Source organism: Eptatretus burgeri, chromosome 13 (assembly GCF_056783735.1).
Source record: "Eptatretus burgeri isolate ZD-2024b chromosome 13, Ebu_testis_v1, whole genome shotgun sequence".
NCBI classification, from domain to species: Eukaryota; Metazoa; Chordata; class Myxini; order Myxiniformes; family Myxinidae; genus Eptatretus; species Eptatretus burgeri.
Genome location: NC_140973.1, coordinates 34,165,998 through 34,188,511, shown reverse-complemented (window position 1 = coordinate 34,188,511; position 22,514 = coordinate 34,165,998). Strand labels below are relative to the sequence as shown.

Sequence of the window (22,514 nt, the reverse complement as noted above, 5' to 3'; positions counted from 1 at the left end):
TATGCGACGAGCGTCTCCACCTCGGCCAGGTCGCGCTGTCGCCCTCCTTGGTGCAGCTTCCTGCACGACGCGAGCACCCCCTCGTCCGATGTCGCCGCCTTTCCACAGCTCCGTCCCCTCCGTTCCGACTCCAACGCACACGACGAGCAGCTCCACCGCCCGCGAAGTCTTGACTCTCTGTCCGTTCTTGTTTGCGACTCCTCGTTCTCGTTCTGCTGACTCTCTCCTTACTGACTCTCTCGTTCCGACTTTTTACGACTCCTTTGACTGACGAACACCGTCCTTTTTATCCCCCCGTAACTTCGCCTTTGACCCCCTCCCTTTGACCTTTCAACTCGCTCCCCATTGGCCCGAGAAAAAGTGGGCGTGAAGGCTTTTTGATCCACAAATTTGCATATATCGATCGCCCTGGGGGCGGGGCCAATTCGCCCCTCGCTCACCGATTGGACGGCAAAAAGTGGGCGTGTGTCGTTTTGGATCCGTTTTTGAAGCAGAAAATCCGTGATTTTGTACACGCTGTTCAACGTGCGCCCTACACGAGTCCAGCATCGGTGCCCATGAGTGGCGCGAGATGACGGTGATGCGATGGTGGCGAGTTGCGATGGTAAAGGTCATGGCGGTTGTGGTGAAGCGGCGTTGTGGTTGGTGGTTGTTGTTGTGGTTGTGATGGTGGCGATTGGTCCAAAATAAAGATAGTAAAAGAAAAACGGCTATCCTGAAGAGTCGCAGCACGTATAAATGACATGTATTCCCACTAGACAACGGGTTTGGGCCTAACTACACATGCACTTACCGAGATACCTCACCTAAGGGACCTGAATGGTGGTTTGCGAATCTGGTAACCACAACACTACCCCCTTCCCTTTTTACAGACTCGTCCCGAGTCGTCAAATTTTCGTGTGCCATCATGTGTAGTTTTCCCCTAGTACACTTTACCTACGGATCCCTGAGTGCGACATTCATGGTATTCGTGTCCCCAAAATAAATAACCTGAGGGCTGCGTAACTACCTAAACAAACTCACTCACACGGACGACTTAAATAAAATTGCCGGCGCTAAGACAAACATGCCGGGGCCGCACTCATATGTACAGTACATCTTACCTTAACTTACAAATCTTACACTAAACCATGGCCCAGGATCATTGAACTCTGCAAAAGAAAAGCAGTTAGCAGGGAGCCAGGCTGCCCACATGCAGTCTCTGACTCAAACAATGCAGGTGACAGGGAACGTGGCTGGCTGCTCACACGCAGTCCAAGGCCTTCCCTTTTGAACTGAACGCAGTGAACCACAACGGTGCATGGGCTGCACAAACGTAGTCTCCGTGCCAGCTCAAGCGGCACACGCAATGAGCACAACGAATGGATGCATGAATGGATGGAAGCAAACACGGTGCACGGGCCGCCACTGCAGGCCCGTGTTGTAGCTGCCAACAGGGCAGTTCTCGCAGCTTGCAAACTGTTGCCTTGATCCTGGCGCACATGGAAATGAACAGGGGGGGCAAAGCAAAAATTGAACGGGGCTGGTTAACGTGGGCAGTGGGCATGGCATGGCAAAGGTAGCAGGCAAACACAGCCCGCAGAAGAAGGCCGCTGCAGGCAAACACAGCCGGCAGATGAACTGGCCGGCACAGGCCTCGAAGAAAAACAGCCAGCAGATGAACTGGCCGGCACAGGCCTTGCAGTAACACAGCCAGCAGATGAAGCTGGCCAGCTTTTGCCGTCAGTGGAAGTTGGTGGAGGGAGTGCGGTGGTGCTGGCCACTTGGAAGGCGGGCTCGGACCTACCTACCTGTCTCCCTCCCAACCTATCGCCTTTGCCTGTCACTGTACATACCCACTCCCTTAATTTGTCAAACGCCAATTTAGCCCCAACTTATTTTTTTGTTGTTTTTATTTTTACTTCCCCTCTATAAATCGCCCCTAACCCCCTTTATCGTCTTTGTTCGGCTAACCTATCCTGTCACCTAGCCTACTCCCAACCCCTACGTTCCCTTCCCGGAGGGGAACAAGGGAGAGCTAACGTCCTGTGTCGAGGCCCAACGAAGCCTCAGTATGGCCTCCCAGAGTTCGGCGATCTTAACACCAAGTGGGTCCAGCGGCCCACAACGACAGCGAGGGGATGGATGGTGCGGAGGGGTACATCTCCTAATCTACCCTAACCATTTAACTGTTAAACTACCCCGGGGCTTTCAACAAGCGCCTCTCGCTTAAACTATTGGTTCTATAAACCCAGATTCCCGTCGCCTGTGTTGGTGTCCTTACAATTTCGGGCCTCGCCCCCCAATTTTCTCTCCGTGCCCTCACACGGTCTCCTGGCTGGGACACGTGGCTCCCTTTGGCAGGCACGACCCTCTGCCGAATCTCCCGCTATGGCACCCCGGGCACTACACTGCCTCCGAGCCTACCAGCTCCCTAACACCGGGGAGTGCCCCCCATGGCACCTCCCCTGAAACGCACACGTGGCAGGCCGGCCTCCCGGGCCCCTTTCCGAGGGTCACCCGTGCCCACAACACTGCCCACGCGGCTAATGGCGCCCCGGGCCCCCGCACCAAGCAGGCGCACCCGTGCCCACTACTCTATCCCGGCCCCCCATGGGCCCATGGCCTACCGCGGCCGACTAGCCTGGTGCCCGGGGTACCCACTCAGCGATACTCACCTTTCGCAGCCATGCTCCCAAGCCCGTCAACAGGGCTCCTGCACCCCTCCAAATGGGTTTCGAGCCTACACTCCCACCAACAACAAAACGACCTCCATTTTTCAATTTGTCTAACCCAGCTAACTCACTCTGCACTGACCCCGGGGTACCTTGGGCGGGAGTCACTCCTCCCCCCAATCACTCATCGCACCATGCATTCCCCATTCACTCCACACACACAGACCCGCTGGCCTCACTCACTCAACATGTACTCACCTCACAACTCTTCAACACACACACCGCTGAACTCTGCCATCCTTCTAACTACATCCCCTAACTAACTCGTGCTCCCACGTCGTCCCTTAAACTACAGCACGTTCCTTTTAACCTACGTAGCTAAACTACGTCCCCTCTACACATTCACAAGTCTGTCACTGTCTCCTAATCTCTTTAATCAATTTCCCCACCTAAATCTGGCTACAATCCCTCTAACTAATCCATTCCACGGACTCCATGAGGACTTACCCCTGCCCCATGAAGTCGGTCTAACTAAGCTAACCCTTCCCCCTAACTAGTTTCCATCCTGTGCCCAGGTAAGGGGGTCTTTCACCCCTTGCCCAGGAATCCTTTGCACCCGAAAGTGAGGCTTGTTTTTCCCTTTTTTTTTTTTTTCATGCCCAGCACCTGCGCGGCAACTCAGAGCTCGCGCACTTTGCACCTGCCCGTGACGTCATGCAGCTGCACGTGTTCCTCGTCCCTCCTTGGACGGGACCATCCGGCAGAGATACCCCTCCTGCCGGATTCCAACCCCACGTGCAGCCATGACGTCACCGTGCGCATAAAAAAAAAACACAAGCCACACGTCTCGAGGGGTTCCCCACGCGAACACATGTGCTTTGCCCGTTGGAGCTTAACACACACGATCGCGTGGAGAACCCGTCCGGTCCAAATCCGTTTACCTGCCTAACTTTGTCCGTCCGCGGGATCGGCAAATCCACCGCGTGCGTTTCCGGACCGGGACTTCACTCTCGCAAGCGAGCACGTGGTGGTCTCGTGCGTTGCACAGCACGAACCGCGTGCTCACTGCTGGGCAAACCCGGCACGGTCCTCGAAACAACTACAGCCGCTACTCGGCTTTCTCTCCTCTGTCGCCGTCTCCGTCGCCATTCCACACACGCATACCTGCGTGTCACGACGCATACCTGCGTGCGTGTCCACACCATCACATTCACACGGGGAGACGCGGCTGCGTGCTCCCGCATGCCAACCGACATCTCCCTCTCATACCGCTCTCTCACACACACGGTCTCCCTGGCACACAGCGACCTTGCACACGGCCGTTCACTCACGCGTGCCTCACTACTCACACAAACCATACTACTCACACGTGGTGCTCCATTCACTCGCGCGGGGGCACTCACCCGCGGTGCCTCGCCCACACACGCGAGGGCACTCAACCGCTGTGCCTCATCCACACACCGTGCCTCACTCATACACGCGGGGGCACTCACCCGCGGTACCTCACTCATACACACGGCGACACTCACACACGCGGTCTCTTCCACACAACGTCCCTCACTCATACACGCGGGGGCACTGAGCGGCGGTGGCTCATCCAGACACCGTGCCTCAGGCATACACACGCAGGGGCACTTAACCGCGGTGCCTCATCCACACACGCGGGGGCACTCACCCGCAGTTCCTCACTCATACTGGCCGTTTCACTCACACACGGCCTCTTCCCCACGGTTCCTCATCCACACACGGTGCCTCATCCAAACACGGCGTGCTGGGAAGCACGTACTCCGGCACAATCGCCACCACACCACTCACACACGGGGTCGCTTCCACACACGGGGACGCACTCACACCTTGCACCACACACACAGGGACAACCACACTGGGGACCCGTGTCCCCACAAGGGTCTCCGGGGCCTCCATACCCCCCCAAGCTCTCCGTGCACCTGTCCACAGCACTCGTCCCCTCAACCTCGCAAAGCACGACCGAACCCACCTGGTCGTGACTCGCCTCAAGGGGGCATACTCCCTCCCCTCGTTCCTGGAGGAGGCCATCCAGGTGCTCGCACCGGGTCCCTGCACGCTCCGCGAGCTCACCCCCCAATTTTCTCTCCGCTACCTTTGTGTGTGTGTGTGCGTCACTTACCCCGTCTTCATCGTGTAGTCTTCCCTCTATCGTTCCCATCTCCCGTGTCTCTGCCAACTCTTCACCCTTTACCTCCCTTGTCTCAACTATTATTTCTGTTGTCGTCGCCTCGTGTCTCGTCTCACACGTTTTGGTCTCCCCATTTAATTTTTCCCTTTCGGTCATCGTCACGACCCTCGCCCAACACGTTCCACGAATTATTTTTTCACCCGCCTCCACCGCGGGCCTGTCAGCCGTTGCACCCCCTTCCAGCTCGTTTGTTCCTACACGTGGAGTCGCCATTTTTATCTCCCTGGTCACGGCCTTCATGCCCGCCTGCAGGCATCGGCCCATGTTCTGCGTCTCACCCCGTAGCTCTTTCATTTCTTCCTTCATGTTTGCTTCCATTCCGTTTATTTGCTTGTTCATGTCTTTCATTTCGTTTGTATTTGCATCCATTTTTTCGATCATTTTCGCATTCATCTTTGCTGTCGTTTCCGCATACATTTTTGCCAGCATGGTGAATAGCTGGGTCATGTCGGGTGCGCTTGGGTGAGCCATTTCGGCAGGGGTTGGGGAAGGGTCTTGGTGGAGAGGGGGGGGAGGTGTCATACACCGTGGCCGCCGCCGCACCCACCTCGGGCCCTGGGTTCAGTTGGGCGAGTCCGTGTTCCTGCACAATCAACATTTCCTGCTCGGGGATTCCATCCTGGACCATGGACTCTACATTATTACACATATACATTTCTAATACCCCCGGCTCCCGCTCGCCTTGAGACGCCATCTTGCTTCTCGTGAAGGGTTAATTTGTTCGCTCGTAATTTGGAGGGAATCGGGGGTCGCTTCTCTCACCCCTGGACCGATTCCCGTGAATTTAGCCGGAGACAGGACAGCCCGTTTTCCTGTTCTCCGATACCAGTGCCGCGAGGAGGGCAATGAATTTGTATCCCACTCCTGACACCAGTGTTGCGGATTTCGCGCCCGCCGGCGTGCGACGGCCACGTAACTCGGGCCCGCGGCACGTCGCCCCACCGGACGGACAATCCAGTCGTGACCCTCTCGGACTAACGCCGGGGAACCAGTCACGGGTGGACCTTTCGGTCTCACCGCGATCGAGCCAATCAGCCCCGCGTGGGACAGGGTTGCTCGCCAAATTCGAACTACCTAAGTACCCACGCGGAGGGTAGACCGGGCGATCGCACCTCGCCGCAGGTCGATTTCTTCGGACACGGGCCACTTGGCCGACCCGTTCCGTGCTATCAGAATAACCGAGCGGTGTTATCGTCGACCTCGACGGTTCGATTAATTATCGGGCGTATTCAGCCACTACCAACCCTTTCGTGAAGCAAGATGGGGATTCAATGGAGGAAAAGACGAAGCGAAGCGGGAGAACAGTTCAACAATAAAGCACATTTATTCGCGGCACACGGGGAAGCACACAAATACAATTCCACCAAAAGCACACAAAAAAGAAAACACAATTCCATTTACACAAAAAGCAAACATAAAAGTGAAAACACAGTGCAGAGCTAATACCGACTACCGAGCACACGGCAACACTTATACAATTCTACTTCACAGACGGCGCCGACAACACATACCCAAAACCAAGGAAAGAAATACCCTCAAGAATGAGGTAGGCCTGGGGCCGAGACCGGGTCGGGCCTACCCGTCTGGTGATGAGACGCGGAGCGGCGATGGCCCCGCAACCCGCGGGCCTCGTGGACAGTGCCTGGCAGGGGGTGGGAACGGGGCCCCCTTGGTCGCACTATCTCAGCGCGGGGGGAAACAGGAGGGGGTTGCTGATGCTCGGGGTATAGAGGATCTTTATTATATGCGACGAGCGTCTCCACCTCGGCCAGGTCGCGCTATCGGCCTCCTTCGGGTGCAGCTTCCTGCACGACGCGAGCACCCCCTCGTCCGATGTCGCCGCCTTTCCACAGCTCCGTCCCCTCCGTTCCGACTCCAACGCACACGACGAGCAGCTCCACCGCCCGCGAAGTCTTGACTCTCTGTCCGTTCTTGTTTGCGACTCCTCGTTCTCGTTCTGCTGACTCTCTCCTTACTGACTCTCTCGTTCCGACTTTTACGACTCCTTTGACTGACGAACACCGTCCTTTTATCCCCCCGTAACTTCGCCTTTGACCCCCTCCCTTTGACCTTTCAACTCGCTCCCCATTGGCCCGAGAAAAAGTGGGCGTGAAGGCTTTTTGATCCACAAATTTGCATATATCGATCGCCCTGGGGGCGGGCCAGATCGCCCCTCGCTCACCGATTGGACGGCAAAAAGTGGGCGTGTGTCGTTTTGGATCCGTTTTGAAGCAGAAAATCCGTGATTTTGTACACGCTGTTCAACGTGCGCCCTACACGAGTCCAGCATCGGTGCCCATGAGTGGCGCGAGATGACGGTGATGCGATGGTGGCGAGTTGCGGCACGGTAAAGGTCATGGCGGTTGTGGTGAAGCGGCGTTGTGGTTGGTGGTTGTTGTTGTGGTTGTGATGGTGGCGATTGGTCCAAAATAAAGATAGTAAAAGAAAAACGGCTATCCTGAAGAGTCGCAGCACGTATAAATGACATGTATTCCCACTAGACAACGGGTTTGGGCCTAACTACACATGCACTTACCGAGATACCTCACCTAAGGGACCTGAATGGTGGTTTGCGAATCTGGTAACCACAACAATATATATATATATATATATATATATATATATACATACATATACATATATATACATACATATACATATATATACATACATACATATACATATATATATATATATATATATATATATATATATCTGAGAACCAAATCCTTCAAGAAGACTCATGTCATGTTCAAGGTTGGATGCTTAAAAACGTCGGCCGAAGAAGACCACAAGCAATCTATAGATTTTCTCAAAACAGCAATAGCTGACAAAATCCGTTCGATCACTGCAGTCAAATGTGTCACAGTAATAAACAACTTTCCTGTTGAATCTGGGTATGCCTGTAGTGTCGAGGCCAACATCTTGATGATTGTATTCTCACCTCATTCAAATAATTGACTTGAAAGATCAGTTGATTGTTCTTGCATTCTGCAAGCTGATAAATAAATCAATTAAATGCAGAATAAGTGAACAGAATGAGCTCTTTATTTACTGTCAACGAAGTTATTGTCTTAACTCCTACTTAACCCAGGCCAGACACATTTGGGAAACACAAGATGAATGACATAGTGAAGTGACAAGTCTAGGCATCGTGAAGTCATAGATGTAGTGACCAACCTTCCATGTTGTTGCGATCAACTTTAGTTAGGTTCACGAACACGAGAGCGCTGGGTTATGTCCCTGACATGATAAATATTCGAATCATGATCTATATTTCATTAATTGTGATGGAAAAAAATTGGTTCCGTTCCAAATACCGACCCATCACCAAAAAAACCTAAGCTGCTAAAATGTTGGACATTCATCGTCATACTGTACAATGTATAATTCAAGAAGTGTCTGCTTTGTTTGATTGCGGTTTTTTTTTGTTTTTTTTTTAAACTTTAATGCACTCCTGAACCACTTTGCAAAATATGTTGAATACTGGTAGTTGTACTCAAGGTGTGCCTGGGAGGACTTTTGGCTTTTTTTTTTTTTAAGTCATAGTCCCAGTGGTTCAAGGTGGGATGAGAATGCAAATTGTCTTTGTAAATGTAGTGTAGGATGACCCTCAAATTCCTTTACCTGAATAAGTCTGCACACCTATTTTACCCAAATGACATTATCCCACATTATCCAACTGAAACATCATGATATATACATATTATGGCCTCTCATCATGTGAAAACAATAGCATTTGATAATGCTTAAAGATTGTTCATAAAACTGGCTGTGTCATTATCCAGCAGGAAGACAAAGAAGAAAAACTTATTTGTGTGTACAAATGTGTTATGCATGTTACATTCAAAATGTTAATGAAAGGTAGCCAAGTAAAGGTTTCCACGAACTATAAAAACAACTAAAATCCGAGAACAACTTCTGCGGAGGTCCATTTCTCAAAGCCATTACAACTTGGAAAGGTATCAATGCAATTGAAAGTTCCCATGTTAGTACATAAATCAGCTTTTTTTGGCATACCTGAGCACAAGTGTATTTATTAAAAAGAAAATAAGATCTTCTCAAGTCAAAAAGCTCTTCCCAAATCAAAAAGCTCTTCCCAAGTCGAAAAGCTCTCCCCAAATCGAAAAGCTTTTCCCAAGTCAAAATCAATGTAAATCACACACCTGCTAAGTTATTGATAAGGAGACAAATATCATGCTAGAGGATGTAGTGGGTACGGAGAGAGGTCGGCTTGGACCAGGTGCAAGAGGCTTGCATGGGCCATAGGGCACAATATGGCACAGCTGCATCAGTGAAGGTCACGTGATAGAGTGCAGTGCATTAAGTGTTTCCTCGACTTCATTAATGATTAAATGATGCCATGTGCAGTTCCTAACACACCCTCCTTCACATGCATTATTAATATCTTCCATCTGAAGCTGATTCACCCCTCTCCCTGCACAGATTTTCTGCTCTGATTATACATTTAATTCATTACCTCATGTGTTTCTGAGAGGCCTGTGCAGTGAAGCATATGCAATTGATAATGTAATTAAATTTTGACTTCAGGGAGACAAACTGGACAAAACGCAAAGTGATGGCAATACATTTGGCTTGACCAAAATTATCCTTCCCAAATCTCCAGCATAAACCAGTGAATGTGTTCAAAGATCTGGTGGTACTGTACCTTGTCAAGTCTGTCTCAGGTGTGTGCTCCACCCCCACCCCCCATCCCTTCTCTCATTCTCCCCTCTGAGCTGGCACCCCTACTTCACACCCTGCTCAGCTTGACGACGTGAAAATCAAGGACTCCAAGATCATTGGAATCTCTCATGATGAAGCTGGGTTTATGGGTCTATCACTTTGCCATCGCGGACAGGTCGGTGATCTCTCTGTCTTCTTCCGCCTCCTTTCTGGTCTTGAACCGTCTGCCCTCTCCATGCTTTGTCCCCCCCCCTCTCCCTCAGGCAACTGCAGGGTGCACACGGTTCACCAGCAATCCATTTCCAGTGAAACTCTCAAAATCTAAAACTACTGCTTGCTCACCTCCACTCATTTGTTCCTCTCTTTTCCCACCTCTGGAACCAACTTCCACACTCTCTTCAATTTCATTATTACCTTTGCATTCTGCGAAAGGTTATGTTTTGGTCGCTGTGTATTTATTTATTTGTGAATATGTGTGTTTGTTTGTTATTCGCATAACTCAGAAAGTATTAAACCGAATTGCATGAAAATTGGTGGGATGATTCGTGAGTATCCAAGGACGATTTGATTAGATTTTGGGAGCGATCGGGTCAAAGGTCAAGGTCATGAAAAGGTCAAAAGCAAACTTTTGAGCATAACTTCCTTCATAAGACAGCTATCGACATGCAACCAACGCCATATTGTTCCATGACAAAATACCTTTCGGGTACGTGGTGTCAGATTTGACGTGACGTCATCAGAAGTGCGTCAAAATGACGTCACAAGATGACGTAAATTTTCAATTTTCAACCTCATCAGTTTTGATCATACCGTTTTGTAGGACTTACCTTAAGGACGTCACACACCAAATTTGACATCGTTCGGACTGACCGTTATGACGTCATTGACGTTTGAACATAACGTTTTTCAATTGTGGCTAAAATGTCCTGATATTTTATATTCAAATATCTATGTAATTTGTCAAGGAAATTGTCCCAAATCCAGGCATTATGATCAGTACCAAAATATCTGCTTATTTATGAACAGGTTTTGCAAATTAACTCTATGGTCAAGGTCACACTCAAGGTCAAAATATACTTGTAGGCATAACTTCAGATCTAATAGAGCTATTCACATGAAACCAACGTTAAAATGTTCCGTGAAATAAGAGCTTTCAGGATGGTAGTCCGCGATTGGTAGTGACGTCATTGGAAGTGCGTCAAAATGACGTCACAAGATGACATCATTTTTAAACTTTCGTTTTTTTTCAGTGTTTATCATTCCATTTTGTTGGACTGCCCTCAATGACGTCTAACACCAAATTTGACGTCTATCGGACTGATGGTTGTGACGTCATGGACGTTTTTAAATGAGGTTTTTCAAATGTGACCGGAAAAAAGTAGCGGCGGCGAAGGTATGCGCTCTACCGAGTGCCCATTCTAGTTCTCTCCATGTCTTCAAGACAGCTGTTCACCACCATCTCAAATCCTCCCCCATTCAAAAGCATGAACTTTTCTACACCCATTAACCCCCCTCCCCCATTTTGCTTCTGTATCAACCATGTCCACCCCTAGTGTTCTCCCCTTCCCTTCATCGCTACCTGCAGCCCTTGTTTACCGGTCTCCATCTATTTTCTCCCTCGCACCTGCTGTAGGCATTTCCCCCCTCTCCTATTCCCTTTGTTATGTTGCATCCTGATCCATTCTGTGTTCTAACTCTTCAACAAGCCTTGACTATGTATACAAAGAATTCCTTTTTTTTTTAATGGCACCACAGCTGACTGCTTATGACAAAGAAACATACCTCAATCCAAATCTCGTGCACCAACCCCTCACTCCCTACACCTACCCCTACCATGTCATACCTGGGCTCTTTGTCTTTCCTACTTGAGAAAGTGGAGAGGTTTCTGGCAAACCTCGACTCTGATTCTATAAGAGGCAAAGATGGCATCAGTGCATGTGTCCTAAATACCTGCTCTCATCCTCCTTCTGCTCTGTTCACTTGATTATTCTCTCTGGGTCAGTTTCCATCTGCCTGAACATGAGCTAACATCACTACAATACACCAATATGGTGCAAAAATGGATCCGCTTAGCCTCAGGCCTATTAGCTTGCTTCCAATTAAAAGAAAGGTCAAGGAATCTATCACTGCACTCGACATCAAATCCTTCCTCTTCTCCAAATAACTGATCTCGGATAATCAGTTCGGTTTCAGACACAGTCATTTACCTTGGACATGCTGCTTCTACTCTCCCAACAATGGAGGGAAGCCCTCAATATCAGACCTGAGATCAACACCATCTCTCTGGTCATATGGCGAGCATTTGACAGTCTGGCACCCCACCTTGATTTCAAAACTATCTGCTTATGGCATCCAAGGCCACCTCGTCTCATGGATAACTGACTTCCTCCACTCCCATATTCAGCATGTAGCTCTTAATGGGATCCTCTCCTCTCTTTCTGTCAAGGCTAGAGTGCCCTGAGGCAGTGTCTTGGGCCCAGTGTTGTTCCTAATATTCATCAATGATCTTTCTGATTCCCTGAAAAATGCTGCCCATCTCATTGTATGCTGCTGAAAAATGCTGCCTCTGGGCCATGTAATTTCTCATTGTTTCAGACAGGCAGGTGGCTGCCTCTTCCCTCTCTGCAGACCTTGGTAGAATCAGGAACTTATTGAACACTTACAATATGTCTTTCAGCCCTGACAAATCCCACACATTCACCCTCTTTCTCTGAGAGGACTGTCTGGCAAACCTTCCCATCTATTCCCAAACAAACCGCTTGAAGAGGTTAAGTCACTCAAACTTTTGACCCTCATCCTCAGCCTCAGGTTGTCATCAAGGATTCTTCTGTATTTTGCACCATCCATTGTCCCTTCTATCTTGACAAGCTTGCCAGTCCCTGTTGATGAAAAGCAGCTCCAGAACATGATGCTGCCACCATGCTTGACAGGAGCGATGGTGTTGACTGGATGATGTGCAGTGTTCGGCTTGTGCCGAACACTGCACATCATCAAAATAATTCATTTTGATTGAACCATGATGGCTATTATATTTTACAGAGATACTTATCTTTCACCAGCATGAAGCACCCCAATCTTTCGATGACATACACAATGTTTCGTATTGATCAGTTCAGTCGTTCTGGAGATCATTTCAATTTCTTTGACAAAAATTACCAACTCCAAGTTAGTCACTAAGCCTTTTGACCAATCAAAATGCACTGGATCTCATGACCTCGTTGCAACAACACTGTAGGGTTAGTTTCCAAAATATGGCATAATGACAGTAACAATAATACGAATAATAATTATTTGTTGAAATCCAGACTTTCAGCCATCAGACTCATTGCAATAACAATACTAATCCTTACTCTAATTCATGCTTGCTGAAGTTTGATGGCTGGTGTGTGTGTGTGTGTGTGTTTGTGGGGTTTTTTTGTTTGTTTGTTTGTTGTCGCACTACCCCTCCTACAGTTCTGGGCCGATTACATGCAGACTTGCTGCATAGGATCAGCATGAGCCCAATTGGTGTTTCGGGGTGTTTTTATCTTTGCTGGTGGTCTTTGTGGTAGGGGAGGGATGCAAATTATATATGTAAAGGTGTATCATGCATCGCCGCCTCCAGGTGGGGAAGGGTATTACAAGTCTCTACCATTTACAGTACACTATTCCTATCCCCAGATTTTGCAGTGTTGTAAGGTATTTTGAATTATAAGCAGTCGGTATGTTTTTGCTTCATGCACGTAACAGGGTTATTTTTATTTGCCTATACAGAGTTGTCAGTCACCTATACACCACCCAAATAAAGGTATGCGTCAGAAGAATGTGTTGCATGTTTGTAACAAGATCACCCACAGGGTGGGTACTCTGCTGCTAATGATAAAATGAGAAGATGACACCAAAAACAAATAGAACCCCAAAAAGAACATTATACCTCCAGACACACTGGCTTGGAAGTCTAATTGAAGAGTTAGAATCAAGGCCCTAAATCCTGTCCCACCCGATTGTGTCTAAATCAAAATCGGAAAGAAACTGAATCATCAGCGAGACAGGCTCATGAATATTGATCAATTGCCTGTAAAATAAACAAATAAAGAAAAATTTTAGTTGCTATTTTCTTGGGCTTAGATCTTTGTGTTGAGCTTTCCTGAGTCACATATAGGGCACTGGTTCTGAGATATGCCTAAAACAATAGCCAGCAAAGTATAAACATCAAATTGGAACCATCTTTGACACGATTGGGATTTCACCATAATGTTTTGTTGATCTGAGATCTATGACTTAAGCACCCTCCCACACATCTGACTGGAGAGGTCTCAGAGGCAGCATCTTCATACAGTCTTGTCTGGATTCAATTCCCAGTCCAACTTCAAACTGTCTACCCAATAAATTACATGCAGGGTGTTGCATCTAATATAAGAGCATGGCATCCTTAAGACGAGGTTTATTCTGGCTGTCCTTTGGAATAAAATCCACTTGTTGACATTAAGGATTTGTGTCCTTTTAAAATAAGTCAGTCGTTGCATGCTGATACCCTCGGCCATTCTAAAATTTCTGCCTGAATCCAATGGTCCACATCAATGTGGTGATCTGAGATCTGAAATGTGGTGATCTGAGATCTTGAGGAGATCCATGCCTCACTATTGATAAAACCAGTAAAACAAATTCATCTTGAAAACTGGTTGAATGCATCTTAAGACTAGAAGAGCACTCGGTAGAGCCTGTACCTCTGCCACGTAATGCCTGATCCACAAGAACATATCCGGCCCAATACATTTTTCAAATATCATTCCATCTATAGTTTTTGGCACTACCTCTCAATGGTGAAGAATGACTTTAAAAACTAAATAATTCTCGTGTTTGGATCCAGATTCGGATCTTCATCAAAATATAATCAATTCGTCCTTGCCACACACCCAACATGTGCACAAAATTTCATCCAAATCCGTCCAAAACTTTTTGAGATATTCTGCACACAAACAAACAGACAAACAGACAGAAAGGGGTGAAAACATAACCTCCTTCACCTTTGGTAGCGGAGGTAAAAAGGAGACGAACACACTGAATCACCGAAGCAGATGGTATACCTTACCCAATTTCATCTCAAAGGCGTCTGGAGCCGACAATGTATAACAAAAAACTGTCGTTATGTTTTTCATCTTCTTGCCATTCTCTGATGCAATCCATCACAGATGGACTTTAATCCCTTGTAATTCTTTCAAAACTTTTGAGTTAAAACCCAACTGGGAATAAGTCCATGCAATTAAACACCTACGATATTCCTCCTACTGAGCCTCAAACCAACTCAAAGAGCCATTGATTTCCTTTTGTAACAAATATTGTTGTGAGCTCAAGGAAGGGAGGTCCAGCATTATGGAGTGTAAACTATTTTGCCCAAGTTGGAATTTAATGTTTGATTTATTTATTTATTTATTTGACGGTAGTCTTGCCGAGCTGATTTCATGTCGATCTCTTGTGTCTCTGTCTCTTTTTTTTTTTTTACATGACAGGTATTATCCATTCAAACACCCTCAAGAGAAGAATTGTGTTGCAAATATTGTCACGTGTGAACCAGCTGCGAAAGACTCCTGAATGATTTCATTAAATCGAGACTTTCAGCCATCTGACTATGGCTGGGAAATAGAGAACTGCAGCAAATCTCCGAGGAACTGATGAGAGGCATGGTAAGGCGACCCAAGAAGTGAAGGAAGGGGGTGATCCCCAATGCATCCGGTCTGCCACCGCGGTGTCAGAATGCAGATATGAGCAAAGGAAAGGAAGCAAGTGAGGATGCTGTCAAGACATAAGAATGCTGCATTGTGGAGAGAGCACAGTGGAGGGACAGCTGGTGGAACGCTGTCCTGTTTATGATGAGGAACGCAGCATTCCCAGGAGGAGTTGAAAAGGAGAGAATTATTCCTGATTCCCAAGCTTCTTTCAGGATATGTTTTCACTGGGCCTGTCATTATCTGTGGCAAACATTCCTTTTCTGCAGTTCTGTAGGGGCTTTTTATTTATTTATTTTTTGACAAAGCTTTTACATTGATAAACATTTGAGTCCCACTCAAAGAAACTGACCTAACAAAATGTGACAAACATTATGGCTGTTGGGGTCAGCTGCAGTAAGTATTTTTGTCCAAGTCCTTCACGAACCGGCTGTCATGCATAGCATGGGTACCTTGCATTGGTACCAGTATATACTGTCAGACACCACGATTTGCAGATTCGCTATTCGCGGACCCCATGTATTCGTGGGTCATAAAGTGTGACCTGCTTAGACATTCATGCTTAACATATTCGCATTTTTTTTATTTTTTTTTTAACTCCAGTACTGGTCTCCGATATCCACCTGTGAAATTGGAAATTAGCCAACATCACAGCATGACACAAAAAAGGTGCAAAAACGGATCCCATGAACTACAACCCATTTCGCTTACAATGCTTTCAATCATCAGCAATGTCATGGAATCAATCATCACAGTTGACATGAAATCATTCCTTTTCTCCAACAGCCTCATCTCAGATCATCAATTCGGATTCAGACCTGGTCACTTTACTCTGGACATGCTGCTTCTACTCTCCTAACAATGGATGGATTCCCTCAATATCAGACATGAGATCAGGGCCATCTCTCTGCACATACTTCGAGCTTTTAATACAGTCTGGCATCCTGCCTTGCTCTCCAAACTGTCTGCCTATGGAATCCAAGGCCAACTCCACTCTTGGATTTTTGACTTCCTCCCCTCTTGTAGACAATGTGTGGCTCTCAACGGAACCCTTTCATCTCCTCTGCCTGTCAAGGCTGGAGTACGACAAGGCAATGTTCTAGGCCTCATATTATTGCCAATCTTCATCAATGATCTCACTGACTCTCTGAAAAATCCTCTTGATCTCTTTGCTGATGACCCCACTCTCTGCCGTGACATCTCTCATCCTTCTAACAGACAGGTAGCAGCCCCTTCCCTCTCCTCAGATCTTGACAGAAATCACACTTTTTTTGCAATTTTGCTTACATATCCATATTGTCCACCCTTTGTGTTCTCCCTTACCCATCATTGTTAGCTGCATCCATTGTTTGTCTGTCTCAGACTACTTTATCCCTCCACCCTGCTGTTGGTGTTTCCCCTTTATCCTGCTGTTTCCTTTGTTATGTTATGTCCTGATTTTTTCTCTGCAATGGCTCTTCCACAAGCCTTGATCATGTTTAAAAAAAAATAAAAAAAAATTGTTGTTACATTTTTTGCCCCAACATCCGCAGCATTTTTCAGGAATGCATCCCCCACGAACAGCGGGGTTCGACTGGAAATGTATGTGTGTGTGTGTATATATATATATATATATACACACACACACACACACACACACATATACACACACACACACACACACATATACACACACACACACACACACACACACATACACACACACACACACACACTTTAGTGCTGGGCCTATTATAAAATTTCACAACCAATTACAGTTTGTTTTTTTTACCAAACAAACACAAAAAATGACGAATTATTATTTATTTTGGAATCTACTTATCATAGAGATCTTTTTCATGCTTTCAACTGGCTATGACTATGGTGAATCACCACTGCTACCGAGGATGCAGATTATAAAGCGGTAAATAATGGCATCATTGTGCACATGAAGTGGATGCTGTGCCACAACGAATACGCACTGAAATCAGACCCAGACTCGACATCCACTCCACGTGTTTATAGCCATGCTGGAATCGAACACAGATCAGATACCCCCATGTGCTTGTAGTCATGCTGTAATGAAACCCAGACTCGACACGCACCTCTCCTGCTTATAGTTGTGCTGGAATCAAACCCAGACTTGATACCGATCCCACATGTGCTTCAGAAAGGTTATGTTGTTTCTCTTTGTGAGTTTCAAAGCAAAATACATTTGAAAACACCCAATTTCCGAGCCATTTGCTGTACAAACGGGTTTTCCAAATTACCGAGCCAATTTTTTTCTACCCAACACACGACGATTGGCAGCTGTTTATAAAGAATGTTTTTGCACATCTCATATTGAAGATGGAATGGGATAAATGAGAGAGAGAAGAGAGAAGAGAGAAGAGAGAAGAGAGAAGAGAGAAGAGAGAAGAGAGAAGAGAGAAGAGAGAAGAGAGAAGAGAGAAAAAAGAGAGAAGAGAGAGAAGAGAGAGAAAAGAGAGAAAGAGAGAGAAAGAGAGAGAAAGAGAGAGAAAGAGAGAGAAAGAGAGAGAAAGAGAGAGAAAGAGAGAGAAAGAGAGAGAAAGAGAGAGAAAGAGAGAGAAAGAGAGAGAAAGAGAGAGAAAGAGAGAGAAAGAGAAAGAGAAAGAGAAAGAGAAAGAGAAAGAGAAAGAGAAAGAGAAAGAGAAAGAGAAAGAGAAAGAGAAAGAGAAAGAGAAAGAGAAAGAGAAAGAGAAAGAGAAAGAGAAAGAGAAAGAGAAAGAGAAAGAGAAAGAGAAAGAGAGAGAGAGAGAGAGAGAGAGAGAGAGAGAGAGAGAGGGAGAGAGAGGGTGAGAGAGAGAGAGAGAGAGATAGAGAGAGAGAGAGAGAGAGAGATTTTGAAAGAATTCCCAGGATGAGTTGATGTCAGACAAAGTAGAGATGGGAGACCAGTCCAGAAGTTGGATGGCTGCTTGAAGTCCCTGCCTGCCAGCAGAAGTCTGATGCTGAAGTGCCATGGCAGGTGAGAGAGGTACCCACACCCAGCCAACAGGCATGATGACAATTGAAGTCACCACATGTGAGGAGGAGGGAGTTCAGATGAGAGGATAGAGAAGTTGGTCCATGTTATTCGGATGAGATGTAAATGGAGTCATCACTGTTTGGTGGACGGCACAACACATATTTAAACATATGTTTAAACATATGAAAATGACCTGAAGCATGCAGCCAACGCTACCTTTTGTCGAGAATGAATAAAAAGATGAATGTCTTTGAGTGGCCCAATCAGAGTCCCGACCTAAATCCAATCAAAAATCTGTGGCGTAACTTGAAGATTGCTGTCCATCAATGCTCCCCACACAACTTCACTGAACTTGAACAGTTTTGTTCAGAAGAATGGGCAAATATTGCTCAATCAAGGTGTGCAAAGATGGTAGAAACCTATCCCAATAGATTCACAGCTGTAATTGCTGCCAAAGGTGCTTCCACCAATAAGCTATGAGCCTGACCCCCCAAATTGACCGGTCGGTACCATACAGATGGAGTAAGGCTCATTGTGATTTTTAGCAAGATATATGTCCCTAGATATGAAAAAAAGTGATAGCAGTGTACAACTCTCGGCCATCTCTGTGTTATCACCCGAAATATTATTATACGCCCGCTTCGCTTCGCCAAAAAATGTGATATTTGCTAAAATTGGAATAAATCTTTTTTGAGGACCACAGAGTGCCAATAATTTGCATACTGGATGCCAACTAATATAGTAATAGAAATATAGAACATTTATGGGGGTTATTTGTCAAACTTTTGATATAATGACAAAAAATGTTAAATTTAGTGAAAAAGTGGCCGAAATCGCTTCGAGTTCAGAATTCACATTGTACGTTTTTGTCAATATTTCAAAAATGAAAACTCCCAGAGTAACATTTGACCCCTCAAAATATTGGCAAGGAACCACTGCATTGGAATATATCATTACTTTGTAATATGGTGGTTGTTTGGGGCACATATTTTGGCAAAGTTCAACCATACCCCCTAATTTTGATATTTTGGAACAAAACATAGATTTTGAACATTTTAGGTTTATTAGTCTACTTTTGGTATCTCTGTGTAATTTTTGGTTTAACTATTTAATATTACAAAATACTAGATAAATATGTTACATCCCAGATGCAATATTTCACAAATTGAAACATCTACATATATTAAAAATGCCTAAAAGTAGTGGATAGCCTTAAACATTACTGTATTTCCATCTGTATTACCCAACTAAATTGTTATTTCCTTTTGTCATTCCAGGTAATGTGGTAATGGTGGTGGTGGTGTTGGTGGTGCTAGTGCTTGCCCAGTATGTGTAGTTGCGAGTACAATCGCAATAAAAGAACAAACCAGAGATGAGGCCGAAGAGCCAACTGGAAGACACTGTATAATTCACAAGGAATCACTGAGTATTGATCCAAATGAACAACTTACCAGTCCACAAAGTTTTGAATCATGGAAAACCCTAATAAATGCTGCTCAAGTAAGAGATCACTCCCCTATATTTGACATTGCTAAATCAGTGACAGACAAGGAGAGTCCAGTGATCTTCTACCATAGGAAATGCAGGAGCATTTTCACAATGAAGAGAGATCTGGAAGCCCTGAAACGTAAAACAAATCCAAGCTCAACTGAGGAAGCTGTTGCTGGGTGTTCCAATGCTAAACGACTGGCAAGACGATCCTCATCAGAATCACGCATCTATGACTACACATGCATTTTCTGCGAAAATGTCAAGAGATACAAGGGAACGTCAACTCGGGAAAAACTAGTCCAATCTGTGGAGTTGAGATCGGACCAGAAGCTTCGAGCTTGTGCAGTGACAGTGAGCAGTGCAGTGCAGTGAGCCGCAAGTGTGACACCAAGCTTTTAGCCTAACGAGTAGGGACATAGTTGCTGCTGAAGCACATTATCATACTTCCTGCTACAGGGACTACACAAGACCAGCACCTGGTCTCGATGCAGAGCCTGCTCCTTCTCAGGAGAATGATATTTATCTCGAAAAGCAAGACGAATCATATGCAGAACTGTTTCATTATATACAAACTGATATCGTTCCCAACAAGCAAATTGTCAGAGTTACAACGCTTACAGAGAAACTGCGAACGATGATGTCTGCCAGAGGCATACATAGTCTAACAGAATCCACCAAGAAACATCTCCGTCGGAAATTGGAACAGGAGTTAGGAGACTGTATTGAGATTTTCGCTGACACAAAAGGAAAACTTGTTGTTGTACCTGATTGCATAGCAATGCAAGATATCGTCAGTGAGTATTGCGATATGGAAAGGGAGCTGAAAACTTGGAAAGATAAATCAACAGATATCGCGAAGATCATTGATCAGTCATAGTCATTTTTGAGAGCAACAATAAAGGACGAGAAAAAAAAAACCAACAACCTGGCCCTATCACCCGTCCGACGTGGAGAAGGAATCATTCACTGCACCAGAATATCTTCGACGGTTTCTGATCGGTCTACTAACTGGTGATCCAGAACACAAACACCCTTCACGGAGAGTAACAATGCTCACGGAATCCTTCAGTCAAGATGTGGTATATGCAGTGACATGTGGTATGCAGAAGCCACCAAAACATGTACTGCTTCCATACATGGTTAAAACACTCACTGGGAATACGGAGTTGATACGGACGTTGAACAGATTAGGCCATGGGATATCTTACTCTCAGCTGGAAGAAAATGACACAGCCTTGTGCTTACAGAAGCTCGCAGCTAATCTAAATCAGCAGACACTCGTACCAACAAGTATTCAATCATATACGTTTACCAACTTGGCATGGGACAAGCTTGATAGATTGGAAGAAACATTGAGTGGAAAGGGAACGTCACATCATGTGAATGGTATCGTGGTACAGGCCAGAGTTTATGGACCACATCGTCCGAAACAAGCGCTTCCTGAGATAGCCAAGAAAAAGCAAAGATCTTTGGATGTCTCTGATCACGAATTGACAACATACATTGCTGGACAGCGCGTTGGACCACAGTTGCTCACAACAGACACGAGCATAGTAACAGAGTACGCAGCTATGAACAAAAACCTCATTTGGATACTTGCTCGAATGACCGACGCAGAGAAGCAGCGCATACCAAGCTGGACGGGTTTCAATATAAACACCAGAGATTCTCTGACAGTCTCAAATGATGTTGTTGGTTATATGCCCACGATCAATGCTCCAGCTATGGAATTGACTACAGTCGCTGAAATATTAAACCAGTCAGAACTTGTGAGGATGGCACTACAGTTAGAGGAGATTGTCGTAGTGTTGGACCAGGCATTATACGCTAAGGCAGCCGAAATCATCTGGAAACACACTGACAAGTATTCACGAATCATTCTCCGTCTGGGTACTTTCCATACAGTCTGCAATATACTCACAATTCTAGGAGCTCGTTTTCAAGATGTTGGTCTCTGGGACCTGTGCATAGAAACAAACCTCACAGCAGAAGGCTCACTTGCCAGTATGTTTTCTGGGAAGATGTACAACCGTGCAGTGTAGGCGCACAAGTCTGTGTATGAAGCATTCATGAGACTAGCATGGGAGGCATTCATTCCATGGGTTGAGAAAAACAAACCATAAGAAAAGAACAACATAATGTCTGTGTCAGAAGAAGTGAGTGATTTGGTCGAACATTTGTGTCAACAGAAATTTGACAGTCTTCTGGCAAACCCCAAATACACAGAGTTAGTCACCACCTGGAACGAATTCTTAGACCATCTTCGCCATGAAAATGGAGAACTCCCAGCCTTTTGGATGTCTTTTGTGGACATTGTTGAAAACGTCTTGCTTGCCCTTCTGCGTGCTGCTCGAGAAGGAAAATGGGTCTTGCATCTCTCTGGTATCCACAACATGATCCCCTGGTGTTTTGCATACGACAGATTTAACTATGTCAGAACCAATGGAACATGCCCTTCTCTGGGTAGGACAATGAAGAGAAAGCGAGGGGTTTGTATGGTGATCTCACCAAAGATACCAATGAACCAGTGCCTTTTTCTGACTGTCATGGGTGGTTCGAGCGCTTCAAGAGTCGCCATATGTAACACAATATCCAAGTTGACTGGGGAAGCTGCTGCTGCAGATCATGCTACTGCCAAACAATTTCCAGCTGTCTTCAAATAAGTGATTGCGGATGGAGGTTACACACCAAGCCAGGTGTTTAACCTCTGAAACTGGACTTTATTGGTAATGCATGCCCAGCCACACTTTCATCTCTATCATCTTAATCTCCATCGACTCTGGCCTGAGGCAGTG

At 46.1% G+C, this 22,514-nt stretch overlaps 2 protein-coding genes across 10 annotated transcripts in view; one reads left to right on the top strand and one right to left on the bottom strand.

Annotated features, from left to right (window-relative positions):
• LOC147014221 (neuronal cell adhesion molecule-like) overlaps positions 1–22,514 on the bottom strand; it is a 395,545-nt gene that overhangs the window by 284,327 nt on the left and 88,704 nt on the right. The gene's annotated exons all lie outside the window — the stretch shown is intronic.
• Positions 11,390–21,761, top strand: LOC147014223 (uncharacterized). Its single transcript, XM_085850594.1, has 4 exons — positions 11,390–11,471; positions 19,565–20,077; positions 20,112–20,589; positions 20,621–21,761. The coding sequence occupies exons 1-4, from the start codon at positions 11,390–11,392 to the stop codon at positions 21,759–21,761; spliced, it is 2,214 nt and encodes a 737-aa protein (XP_085706720.1).

Excerpts from the sequence above, each read along its gene's own strand:
- LOC147014223 (XM_085850594.1), top strand. The coding sequence starts at position 11,390 with ATGTCATACCTGGGCTCTTTGTCTTTCCTACTTGAGAAAGTGGAGAGG. Across the intron at positions 11,472-19,564 it reads CGACTCTGATTCTATAAGAG|TTGCGAGTACAATCGCAATA; the intron begins GCAAAGATGGCA and ends CAGTATGTGTAG. Across the intron at positions 20,590-20,620 it reads ATCGCGAAGATCATTGATCA|GACGAGAAAAAAAAAACCAA; the intron begins GTCATAGTCATT and ends GCAACAATAAAG.